At 39.2% G+C, this 13,758-nt stretch overlaps 1 protein-coding gene and 1 long non-coding RNA gene across 3 annotated transcripts in view; both read right to left on the reverse strand.

Annotated features, from left to right (window-relative positions):
• The window catches only part of LOC125080934 (uncharacterized), a 28,544-nt gene extending 25,562 nt beyond the window's left edge, over positions 1 to 2,982 (reverse strand). For both annotated transcript variants that reach the window (XR_007121543.1, XR_007121544.1), the window contains exon 1: positions 2,078 to 2,982. This is a non-coding gene — a long non-coding RNA (uncharacterized LOC125080934). The remainder of the gene's footprint in view (positions 1 to 2,077) is intronic.
• Positions 2,983 to 7,095: 4,113 nt separating this feature from the next.
• Positions 7,096 to 13,758, reverse strand: part of SEMA3E (semaphorin 3E) — a 253,490-nt gene continuing 246,827 nt past the window's right edge. Inside the window, exon 17 of the mRNA XM_047695809.1 lies at positions 7,096 to 8,785. Coding sequence (XP_047551765.1) covers positions 8,333 to 8,785 — 453 coding nt within the window. The 3' untranslated portion in view covers positions 7,096 to 8,332. The remainder of the gene's footprint in view (positions 8,786 to 13,758) is intronic.

A 13,758-nucleotide genomic window follows, 5' to 3' on the forward strand; every position in this document is an offset into this window, starting at 1 on the left:
TGCTGGCTTAGGCTAGGATACCTTTCACACATTGCTGCAGTTTTTTGGTCTACTGTCCATAAGACCAAATTTCCTAATATGAACAGTGACAAAACTGACAAGGAACAGACATTCCAAGAATGCTCCAGAAGTGTCCCTGCTTCTGCCATCTGTTCTTTAAGAATTGCATGATAAGAAAAAATGTGCTGTCCTTTTATGTCTTATAAAATGTAATTCTGAATACTCCTTTTGGTGTCAATATTTTACCCTTTTGCTTCAATTATGTAAAGTGAATCTTTACCCACGGTTAACATATTTTCAGAAAGCTTGCCCAAATACTCCTTTCTCATAAACTATTGTAGCGAAAGGTCAAACACGCAGTATTTACCAACAAAGTAAGAGACTTTTTTAACATTGCCCAAGTATAACGTATTGCCAAAATTTGGATTTTTTTTTTAAAGATTTTATTTATTCATTTGACAGAGATCACAAGTAGACAGAGAGGCAGGCAGAGAGAGGAAGGGAAGCAGGCTCCCCGCTGAGCAGAGAGCCCGATGCAGGGCTCGATCCCAGGACCCTGGGATCATGACCTGAGCCAAAGGCAGAGGCTTTAACCCACTGAGCCACCCAGGCACCCCCAAAATTTGGATTTTTAAGTCGAGTGTTAAGTCTCTAAATTACGGGTTCAGGAGATGGATGAGTTCCTTGCCCATCCCAAACCAGTGGTACTAATTTTAATTTAAACTTTTCAATCTGCTTATTGTTGCCTCAACAGATGATGTCTGTAGCAGATGATGCCTTTTTCCTACTCAACAGCTCTCTCTCCCACTGTCTTTTTTTCTTATAGGTATGCTGGTCTCCTAGCACAGGGTTAGAAACTACCTTTCCCGGATTCCTTTATATAGGTGCTGACACAGTCTTAGCATGGAAGTCTTCTAGAGGCTTTGGTGTGTGTGGTTGGATGCAGTGTGGACAGATAATCTACCTCTGAGTACTGCCTTTAGCACGTTTTGTGAGAAAAACAGATGCCTTGACCAATCTGCCTGAGGGCAAAGTCAATGCCCAGGATAGCAGAAGGGAAAGATGGAAATTACCTGAGCCACTTAGGAATTCAGAGGGTGAGGGGCACCTGAGTGGCTCAGGGGGTTAAAGCCTCTGCCTTCAGCTCGGGTCATGATCTTAGGTTCCCTGCATTGGGCTCTCTGCTCAGCGGGGGGCCTGCTCCTGCTGCCTCTCTGCCTATTTGTGATCTCTCTCTTTCTCTGTCAAATAAATAAATAAAATCTTAAAAAAACAAAACAAAACAAAACACAATGAATCCAGATGGAGAGCTCACAGGGCCAAAGGTAAACTCAAAGGAGGCAACACTGAGAGCTATAGAATATTCCCAGGCCTTAAAACCTAATGGAGGCTGCCCTGATGAATTATATCAAACCGCTTTGGATGGAGACTCCATTTTACCTACCATTTTCCCCCTGTTCGAAACAGAGTATCTGTAAACTCTTCCCCTTTGTCTGTCCCATCATTGTATGTTGGAAGCAGATAACTGATTGCTTCAGTTTTATAGAACCACACATGGAAAGAAATCGTGCCCTAGGGGTATGTGAAGGATTATACCAAGAGTCTCATCTGCACCCGATTAAAGGCAGATGATAAGATTTGGGACTTTTTGCTGACGCTGTAAAAGAAAGAGAACTTTGGGGACCTTGAGATGGGATAAATGTAATCTGCATTTGGGAAGAACGTAAATTTGGGGGGGGAGGCAGGGGATGGACTGTGTGCTCCAAATATGGCCATATCCTAACCCCCAGAACCTGAATATATGTTGTATTCCATAGTGAAAGGGACTCTGCCTTTCATTAAGGTAATAAATCTTTAAAGAAAGAGATTAGCCTGGATTATCTCCGTGGATCCAGCCTGATTACATGAACCTTAAAAGCAGAGAAATTTCTCCAGTCTGAAGCAGAGAAATGCAGCAGAGAGTCAGAGATGCCAAGAGTAAGGAGGACTTAACAGTCCATTGTTGACACTAAATACAGAAGGCAAGGGGCAGGGATCTCAGTCCTAGAACCCCAGAGACCAGAATTCTCTCAATTACCTGGATGAGCTTGAAAGTGAGTTCCTCCCCAAAGCCCAGGCAGCCAGTGCAGTGATGTTGGTCTGTTGAGATCTCAAGTAGGGAGTTGAGCTGAGCATGTACCTTGATTTCTGACTGATAAAAAAATCACAAGATAATAAATTGAGTTGCTTTGTGCGGGTTAAAACCCACCAACCATCACACATGTAAAAGAAACTTTTCAACTATTCTTTCAAATTAGGCTGAATTCATGGAATCGACTCCAAGGGATCATTCTACTTGTCACTAGCTTTTGTTGGTTGAAAGTTGAGTAGATCATTTTCTTTTGTCCTTCCCCAAGAACCTATTCTGATCCAGAGAAGAAATCCCACCTACAACTTGGAAAATATAAGCCAGGAGTCATGATAACTTATATAAGCTTATCATAGCCACTTTTCCCATATATGATTGTATACTTAACTTTAGATCTTTTCAGATGTTTTGGAATATTTGTCGACGGGCTCATTTTGCATGTTTCTGTTCATGCTGAACGTCTCTATCTGTGTCCACTTTCCTTCGAGTATTAGCCCAGTCAGGCTGCTGTAAGAAAATACCACAGCCTGGGTGTCTTAAACAGCAAACATTTACTTCTCACAGTTCTGGAGGCTGGGAAGTCCAAGTTCAAGGTAAGGTCCTGATTGGGTCATTCCTAGCGAGAGCCCTCTTCCTGTGTCGCAGACAGCCATCTTCTTGCTGTCTCTTACTGTCTCTTTTCCGTTAAATTATTTTCTCTTTCTGCATACCATTTATCACTGCTCCCTCATTGCGGCTTCTCTGGATTCAAGGGTGCTTTTCTAAGCCACCCTGAGCAGGAGTCTCGAGATTCACTCCACTGTACTTGTGGAAGTACACTCCACAACATTCCAAACACTCGAAATGCACTTTCAAAAGCTGGACGCTGAGTGTGTTTCAAGTTGCATCAGGTGAAAAGTAGGATTTGGAATTTTTCCGGTCAAAACTGTAAACACATTCTCAGGACAAATACAACTCAATTTTTCTTTATTCATATAAATTAATGGCACGTTAGCATGTCTACACTTTAGGAAACAAAACGGGTGCATGCTTTTGTTCCCTTGAGTAACAGGTAAGAGAGTCCTAGGGACCACAACTGTTTCTCCATGATTCCTGGACTGGTAACTGAGTAGATAGCCAAAGTTTCAATGGGCTCATCAAGTACCCCACGAAAACAGGGTGCCGTATTGTACAGGAATGCAAGTCTGAAACCAGTGGAAACAGTTATCATTAATGGCATAACCATATCATAAGTCTGCCAGAAACAACATCTCTAAGCTTCTGCCAGATTCCTGCTTTAAAACATGCTAAATGGGCTGTTTAGATTTCCGTACCTGTGAACGACCTATTTGTATCCTTTGCCAACTTTTTCTCCTGGATCATTTTAAAGAGTTCTTTGAACATTAAGTATCCACTGGTTCATTCACTCAATAAATAGGCATTAAGTACCACAAAAATAAAAATAAATAAAAATAAACAAAATATGGTAACTAGTTACTGACCCAAACAACAAAATCAGCCTTGGAAACAAAACTCCCAAAGAGAGATTCACTTAACACCAAATCTCATTTAAATGACTTCTCAAAAATGAGGTTTAATAAAAATAGCAGAGAAAACAGTCATTTACGTATATTAAGGTAGATGTTGAGGCCTGCAAAAGTTGTAACCATCCTATGAGTTACCCTTACAAAAGCCTTCATCACCTGTCTTATCTGGATGACGCAGCTCTGAAAGGCATTTCCGGCTGCTGGTCCTACAAACATGATGTGGCAAAAATAAGCCCAAATGCTGCAAGGGAACGAGATGAGTGGACAATTTCTTCCTTGAGGAAGTGGACTTCTGAATTTCCAAAAAAAAAGAAAAAGGGAAATTGAATGCTTTTCTAACTTCTTAAAGAAAACCAGCACTAGCCTAGCATTGTATGTTTACATGCGGGCTTTGACACATTCCAAAACTTTTGAGTTTAACTCACACCACCTTAGAAAACACGCCTCGGACAGCACGTAAGGGTTTAGCAAATATTTATTTCTTTAGCATCTAAGTTGCACTAAATAGAAATCGTACATAATGGTACAGGCAAAGGATGCAGTGTAGAGCGGCAGGTCCACACGATAGTCCGAGCAGGGTCAGTGGTCTTTGGACCTGACCGCTAGATGGTAAGTCTCATGGCTTCTAACTGGTGACAGGAAGTAAGAAAGCACATGCTATTTTGGACCTGGGCACATAAAAGGGAATCAGAGAGCCAAGAACCGCCCCCACCCCATATAGTACTCTAGCTTGTAACTAAGCCATTTAAACACAAAGAGAATACATTCAGTTATAACAAAAGCCAAAATATAATGCTCTCTTCCCAAGAAAAAAATAAACATACCAGCTTAAATAACACACTACAATCAAAACAGTGTTCGTGGAAAGTCTATTATTTATAACTGAGTCAAAGCAACAGTTGTTGGCCTGAAAAATGAGCAATGCTCTTGCAAGAGTAACTCGGATGCGATACTCTGCTGTAAGAACAAGAACCTGGGCTCTCCGTTGGCATCTACGCGGGACTTTGCCCTGGGAGCTCAGATATCTTCCCGATCCCAAGAGGTTTTCTTAATGTATCTGGCAGGCTAAAGACAACTCATTTTTAAGGACAACAGCTGCTGTGTTTGTTTCATGCTTAACACCAACACTCAGAACTATTATTGTATTTTACAAATTTTACAAATGTTCAGAGTCGCTATGAAGATTTACAATGCCCTACACCCTATAGCAAATATTAAACACTCCATAAAAACATCCTAAGTGTGTAACTAATTTGGGCAAAGAAAAAAACTCTAAAGTATATACAGACCAGCCATTTACTAAACTGGCAAAGACTTTCTGTTCCCTTTTTCTCCCCCTAGAGCTCTTCTTTGTGTTTATTTCCACTTTAATCCCTGTTTCTCCAAGTTCATAGCTTTGCATTGAAATATTCAGCAATAAAAACAAAGGAAAAAAATGGCAATATAGAATGTTAGACATGGAAGAAACCTCACAATTCCTGAAGCAAAACCTTTTCAAGGTGCCATTCTCTTTGCCAACAAATCCACACCCCTCACTCAGTAGGGCTGATGAAAAGTTGAAAGAGGAGATATACACTGTTCTGTATCAAGGCTCATTCTACTCCCAGGACCTCTTCCTTCACAGAGGACATCACACTGGAGGTCTGAAGAAGAAGGAGACTGATCTTACACGGAGGTGCCTCCTTGAACGTAGGATGGGTGGTTATGACTCTTTCTCAGCCTAATGTTTGCTCCTGGAGGGCACAATTTCTCTCCCCCAGGTCTATCCATGACTGGGCAAAATGAGGTGGGTCAGGGCCCACTCTTAATTCCTCCCTGTCTTGCAGGTAACTAAACACGTGTCCTTTCCTGAGTTCGAGAAAAAGAGGATAAATCTGGTCAATCCATTTGTGATTTTCCAAGCCTGGACATTTCTCAAAGGAGATCCTGAATTCGAATTCTGACACCAGACAGGACAAAAGACGGGGTATGCATTTTGTGGTATGTTTCAGATTCTCAAGGACAGAGCAACATAGGTTGTTGGTTTGTCTTTTGAGAGGACAATGCCGGTTTATCTTAAAGTACGTTGTGATGTGTGCGCGGATGTGCACTGGACCGGCACGCATGTTTGAGGGAAGAAAGGGGGAGAGACTGAGCAAAAGGGGGAAGTATACATATATATGTATGAAAATTTAGTGCTCTCTCTAAATTATGGACTTGAGTCCTCTAAATTTTCTTATCAGACTTCTCTCAAATTAGCACCTTAAAAAGCTCCCCCTCTTGCTAGTCATCTCATTTACTTGAACAGCTTCAAGGTATATTTAATTCTTAAGGCTTAAATCATATAAAAGTTATTCTTCTCAGTCTTATCTCTTCAGTTGGACAAAAATGGCAACAACGTATGTGCTATCTGCCTTACTTAAAAAAGAAATCCGAACACGGGAAAAAAATCCCACTTTCCTTTTTCTTGTATAATGGCAGAATGTTTTCAGTAAATTGTGCTTTATTGACTTATCTGTTCACTTTGTTTCAGACATAAACTTTGCTAAAGACCCTGTGATCCCTGGTTATGGTTCTACTTCTCCACAATTGGGCAGGATTTTACTGATAAATATGCTGTGTTCAGTTAATATTGGTGGGCAGCAATGACCTCCAGTGGATTCATCGGCAAACAGCAACTGTATTTTTCAGAGAATGTTAATTTTCAAAGTATTTCCACACTTTAGACCTTTTGGAGCTTGGTGGCTTAACAAATGAACTTTTTAAACTTAAAAAAAAAAAAACCTATGTATTTCTTAGTTTTTGAATGAAACTGCAAGTCATTACAAGTTATCAACACTTGGATTTTCTTAGTTATATACCCTATAAGCTAACTTTGAGAACTGAAATGAATAAAGTTAACATTTAAATAAATATTTATAGTTTTTGTCATGTGTAATTCTCTCACTTTTAATTTTTATTTAAAAGACAAACCATGATGGGGCGCCTGGGTGGCTCAGTGGGTTAAGCCGCTGCCTTCGGCTCAGGTCATGATCTCAGGGTCCTGGAATCGAGTCCCGCATCGGGCTCTCTGCTCAGCAGGGAGCCTGCTTCCCTTCCTCTCTCTCTGCCTGCCTCTCTGCCTACTTGTGATCTCTGTCAAATAAATAAATAAAATCTTTAAAAAAAAAAAAAAAAGACAAACCATGAGAGACTGTGGACTCTGAGAAACAAACTGAGGGTTGTGGAGGGGTGGGGGTGGGAGGTTGGGTGAGGCTGGTGGTGGGTATTAAGGAGGGCACGTATTGCATGGAGCACTGGGTATGGTGCATAAACAATGAATGCTGGAACACTGTAAAGAAATTTAAAAAATAAATAAAAATTAAAAAAAACTTAAAAAAATCTCAACAAAACTTTATACTTTAGAAAGGCAATCACTAAATGAAAAGGGGAAGGAAAGACTTCAAGAAACTAGCATTCTCAAAAATAAAAACTTTTGATACTATTTATGAAGCAAAAAGCATTTTAGACATCTTGGGAGTTAAGTGAACTCGTGAAACAATTTTCTTATTTGTTAACATTAAAATAGGGAAATTTGATATCTGATAGCAATCTGCTTCAACATTTTTAAAATAACAAACTTATGTTTCTGGAGTACCTTTTATATTTCAGGGAAGATTATTTAGAAAGAATAAAATTTAAGTTTTAATAGAGCTTCGGTGCTGTTAATATCTTCATTTTTGGCTTGTGAGGTAATAAATTATTCATAAACACATTATCTCATCTTAGAGAATGACATAAATATTAAGACATTTTTATTTAAGTTTTTTTTCCTTGAAAATGGACAAGATGGATTAACAGAAACTGCTTTTAAATCTTTACTAGACAATCTCTAAAAAGAGAAAAAAGAGAGAATATATTTTTCTACCACAAGAGGGCAGCAAAAACTTTTCAGTTAGACTTCTAACTGAAACTTCAACTTTTTTGGCATTTTTTTTTTTTTTTTTAATATATATCTTTTTCGGAAGTTACCTTAACTTCATTCTTTGTGCAGTGGAGTGAAATTGAAAGGACGTGTTTTCATCGTGAAACATAACTATCGTAAATGGGACTGAATGAATTGTTTTATGAAGGGCACGAACCTCAAGGTGACCACAATTTTTCTTTCATGGTTTACGATAATTACAACACAACTGCTTCATACGATACATAGCTTAGATACTAACACGAGAATTCTTAAAAAGTACAGACAGCTCATATGAGAATGTTAAAGTACTGGATATTCTGTATATTTTACATCGGGGAGGAAAGATAGAATTCAGAAAGATTAAAATATATATTTCATTTTTTTCATGCTTATGATTTTTCACCAATATTCCAGTAATCCTAAGTCTTCCAAGGGTAAAATAATAATTGTCAAGGAAAAGCAGCCAAGTACTCAAAACTACAGCTAGGGTCACTTTTTTGGTAAATATAGTGGGAAGCCACTGAGGAATACATTTGTTCCGAAAAATTAGTTAATTCTATGAGATTTTTAACCAGTCAAATGAGTACATAGAATAATTTATCATAATACCTTCACAGTCATTTCTGTGTTACAGAACTCTTTTAAGCAATACAAAGAAGCTGAATGGTTTCTCTTCCTTGTGGCCATGGTCGTCCTGTTTATTTTCGGTTCCAAACAGAAATTCTCCAGAAGCCAATAGAAGGTCTCGCCCCCTCAGGAGTCCAGGGTGTGCCTGGGCAGGCGGTAGTGCTCGGCTTTGGGACGCAGCTTCTTTTCCTGTGGGTTGGCATATTTCCACTTGGACGGCGACATTTTGAGCTTTTTCCTCTTCTTATCTGTGCACCAGACCTTTTCACAGTATTCTTCCACTCTCTGGAAGTTGCTGTAACCAATCAGCTGCAAGAATTCCTTATACCAGGGTTTTGCCCCGTGTGGGATGCTGGTCTGGACTGGACAGGGCATCTTGTGGGGCCCGTCCTCTTCATAGTCTTTGTGGAACATTTCCTCTACTCTCTCCTCGTCCACTACCTCCAGGGTAATTTTACGGACGGTATGGACAAAACCGTGCTCTACTGTCTGGCAAAAATAGGTCCCAACATCCATTTTGCGAACCCTAAGGAAGAGTAAACCGAGGTCCATCTTAACCACTCTGTCGTCTGTCTTCACCTGCAACAACAAGAAAATTAATGCCACTAGAATATTTTCCAGGATAGAACACCAACCTATAAACCCTTTCACTGTCCGTCTTGACTCTTTCTAAATGTTTGTGATCCCATGATGAAATCCTGAGAGTCATAGATGCATCTGAGTGACCGAGCGAGTGAGAAGGACGACGTGTGTATGTTGAACTTACTTACATTTGAAATCACTGCATACTGATGATTTTAAGGTTATTTCACATCAATATTGTTAAGAGCAGAGTGAGAGAGGTTTCTCCCTAATGATTTCAATTAATCATTAGAAAAAGCCATCAAGTTCAGTAGAGCACTCAACGTTAGAGTGCAAATCTGTCCAGTTGATTTAACTTTTTCTTAGCAGACAGCACAAAAACCATTTCTCACATTGTTTGTTCGCGGGTTCTTATCCTTCCAGAAGGTAAAGTCTAGTGTCTCTATAAGGAACTCTGTTAAGAGATCTGAGATACCGTCACTCTCTTTATGAAGAAAGAAAAGAAAATCACCCATTCATTAATGAAGTGAGCACCCCTTATATTTCTACAAGGCTTTCTATTTCACAGAGACTTAAAAATAAGCCAGAAAAGTCCATAATCTGCTCTGAAGAATCTCACTCTCCAGTAAATATTAGTATTGCACATAACTTCAGGACTCAAATACCTTATGTCTATGACATAATAAATTACGTACATGACTTCTATAAATAAATACAATTCAAGGTAAGAAGAGCACAAAAATGCTTTTGAAAAATACAGCTCATATGATAAACGGCGGGTCTATGGTTTGACATCAAAGCTACACTCAAATATTTCCACCACTATCTATTAATTGTGTGATCTAGGGCATTTATGTATATTCTCTGCCTTAGTTTTCTTCCTAAAAATGGAGATAAGCCTATTGTCACCCTAATGATTGTTGTGAAATTTAAATAAAATAATGTAAGGGAGAACACTTTGTACGGTGCTACAGGCACCTACCTCTCCCTTTCCTGTGTAGTGTCCTCCAGCTAAAAACAAACCGGGAGGTGTTTTCAGATGTCCTAGGATCATACCATGGGTGCTATAAAGGTGATTCCCATTATACTGGCTAACTTGGCCCTTGAGAATACAAAACAAAAACAATATTCACCTTTGCCAAGACAAAAGGTGCAGACTAAGCAGCCACAACCACTCTGGCAGTAAAGGCCATTAAGACAAGCATGTTTTGGTTCCAGGGGCAGGTCCTGGCCAGGCCTGCTGGGTTCAGCTCTCCAGAGCCCTAATCAGATCCCACATGGCTAAAGTTGCAGTGTGGACAACCCATGATTGTATATCATTATGTAACTACATAATCTGTGAATCATGGCGAAATGGCATTGGCAGTGCCGTAAGACAAATTATGAAGCTCTCAGAGGGTTTTGTCCCCCCACCACAAGTCATGTAAGGTAAATTAATTACTCAGCAGCTCCAGAATGACATCACTGGATGAAGGAGCTCCATAAATCCCAGACAGGGGCTTCCCTTGACTTGGCAGGACTGTGTCCAAGTAGGCAGAATGCTACAGCCATTAACTCAAGAAATTCTCTTGTGAGCAAGTAGGAAGCGCTGTTGAACCAAAACCACCATCACTACATCAAACAACTGTTCATCTGCCGACAGGTTTGCTGAGGAGGGATCCAGGACTCCTCCCGCAGGCAGGAACTCAAATGACTTGGCGTCCCTGCTCATGTTCACCACTACTTTCTCTGTAAATTTAATCATGTCATGGATGATTCAGACTGTGAAGTTCAGCCTCCAATGTTTTTAAACTCGTGGCTGTATGTGACAGAGGGATCTGCCTTCTTAAACCTTATTTTTGTTTGTTTCTTTTTCAAAACAGTCTGGTACATGCCATTTTACTGTCCCGGTCCTCTTCTTGGTTCCTTCTTGTTCTCTTCTGTAGATGTCTCCTTCCCTCTAAGGCACAATCCTCCATCCTTCCCTGATCTCGTGTTTTATTTGCATTCATTTGGTAACTCATCTATTTCCTCATTTCAATGAGCTTCCCTAAGATGGTGTCTCTTACACATATATGGTCTACTGTTTTGTGTTTCCTGTTAATTACAGAACACTGACTGAAACTTACCTGAGCCTTCATTATTTACAATCCACTGTCTTTCCATGCAAACCACACCCCCCCTTTACTAACTTTCTTATTCCTGACAATTATATTATTATTCTTCTAGTCCATCTATCCTCATGTGTTGCTCTACTTCTTTCTCATTATTATGCCCTCATACCCACTACATTATAAATTCCCATCAACATTTCTTCTGTGGTGATGGTGAGAACCGTCACTCCATTTCACTAATTTCCCACAGTGTTATACTTTGTGATGGATACTTCGATCTTACCTCATAGTAGACTCCTCCCAAATCTTCCTGCTTTCTCTATTAGGCTCAGCTTGATTCTGTTTCATGACCCACGCTGTTGTACCTGTCAGAGGGACTTCCCTACTGCTGGTTCCATATTGGAAAAGGCTGAATTAAAACATCATCTCTTCAAACAGGCCTCCCTCACACCCCTGTAAGACTGTCCTCCTTCCCTTACTACCATCATGTCACCTGTTAATCTTTGTCAACTGAGCACACAATATTACCTGCAAAAAATAACAAGTCCTTCAAACGATTTTCTCTTGACTGAAACCTTTTCCGTTTCTTTCAACAGAAGAGTAGAATTTTACTCTGCTTCAAATTTCACTTCCTTTTGACACGCTCCTTATCCAGATTCTATTGCTTGCCCAAGCAGGTAAGAATTGTTCAGTTAACAAGATCCTGCCTTTCTAAATCCATACCCCCAAACAGCGCACTCTAGTGCTTCTCAAGGGTTGGTGGAATAGGTACATTTCTGGATGGACATGGATGTGTGTTCTGTAAAGACTTCTTGGATGATTGTGTTTAACCTTCATGATAATCATGTAAATTAATAAACTATATCTGGGATCATGGGGAAGATCAACTTCATCATTAGTATTGGTGTTTATCATAGACTCTGAACCATTTTCAGAGCTTTAATGGTTTCCAGCTGCTGAGAACAAAGATGAATGTAGTATGTTAATGATACGTTCCAGCCAAATAAAAACCAAACAACATCCCTATGCAGTAAAGTACATAAAAAGTTTTGAAGTCAATGGTATAGAGAGTTAGGGGGATTGAGTCAGCACATGGCACAAAGTGCTACAGACAGCTGTTTTAAGCACATGTGTGCACACATGTATGTGGGAGTCTGTCCCATGTTATGTTCATGGAGATGCCTTATTTTGGTGGTAAAAAATGATCACATTAAATAAAGATTTAAATGATACATATATTTGTCTGTATCTTATTTGTAAATTTATTTTGTTTCTATAGTTGAATAAAAGTTACATGCATAAAGAATGCATTCCCTCTTTCATTCTTATGAATATTTCATAAGCATTTTAATACAAGTTGTGCTAGAAGCCCAAGACCATGTTTTAATTGCAAGGGCAGATGGTGGGGACAACTTATACAAACACCAGAGTCATGTCTTCCTTTCAGAACTCCTTCTGTTCTTGGTTCCTTGTATTGCCACTTTCTTTCTCTCTTGCATGGCTTATTCTGGTCTTACTCTTCCTTTCCATTTGTAAATTCCTTTCTACCGTCCACCAATCCATTTTGTAAAATTTCTTTCCAAGCTTACACTTTCACTTCTTTTTTTTTTTTTAAAGATTTTATTTATTTATTTGACAGAGAGAGATCACAAGTAGATGGAGAGGCAGGCAGAGAGAGAGAGAGGGAAGCAGGATCTCCGCCGAGCAGAGAACCCGATGTGGGACTCGATCCCAGGACCCTGAGATCATGACCTGAGCCGAAGGCAGCGGCTTAACCCACTGAGCCACCCAGGCGCCCCTACACTTTCACTTCTTAATGAATACTTTGTGTGCATATAAAGTCCAGCCAAGTTAAAAGACATGGAAGCGTGAAAATTACAATGGGAACTGTCCTCCAACAATTATTTGCAAGTTAGAGATAGTGCCTGTCTCAGAATGTAGGTTTCCCTTCACAGTTACAATGAGTTAGAAATTTCAGTAATAAAAGATGTTTTAACTTCAAAATCTGGATGGCCGTATACTATGAATGTTAAATCACTGTGAAAGTTAAATGTATCTTCTGTAGCCTGTGAATACCTAAAAATAAAAGTGACTTAGAAATTTGTATTTGAAGTCCTTCCATGATTTAATCTTTCCACTTTAGTCCACATGGGCACCTTCAGCAGCAAATCTTGATCACACAGTTGTTTTCATCTGCTGTACTTTTCTCTATGTCTGTACACCCGATTTCCATGGTCAAGAAGATGATACATAATACATCACTTTATCAAATATTCTTATAGGCAATCTACAAAAATATAGCATTTCTTACTGAAAATGGTTTTAATATTCTGAGTTATAGAGATTGATTCAGTATGTTTTGTAATGTCAAATAAAAAAAAAAGTAATTGAACAAAGAACCCAGCACATCTGGAAGCTGGTAGGAAGAAGCAGTGATTTCCATGTGTATCAACCATATGGGTCCAAGCTTTTCATAGGAAAAGGAAAGACATAGGCCTTGAACTCATTTCTTTCAGAATATATTTAACACTGAAATAGAGTTTTAGTCAAGAAATAACATATGACCAATAACATGTATTTGTTTATCTGGCCTACCTTCAATAAAAAAAGAAATCAGTTGACTTACAGAAAATATATCATACATAACAGCATAAAAATAAAATTCTTCTTTGAAAAAACACTTTTCAATGTGAACCTGCTTTATGATTAAGATGACTGCCCAGCAGGAACAGGGTGAAGTACTTGATAGCTCATTTAGGGAAACCTATCACACTATGTAGTGAAGAAATAAAGTTGTATATATACTTCAGATTAACTAAAGATCCAAATTGGAAAAACTTTGTCTAACACAAGAAGATACTGAGAAGAAAGTTAGCA

The sequence above is a fragment of the Lutra lutra genome, chromosome 11, assembly GCF_902655055.1.
Source record: "Lutra lutra chromosome 11, mLutLut1.2, whole genome shotgun sequence".
In the NCBI taxonomy this organism is placed as follows: Eukaryota; Metazoa; Chordata; class Mammalia; order Carnivora; family Mustelidae; genus Lutra; species Lutra lutra.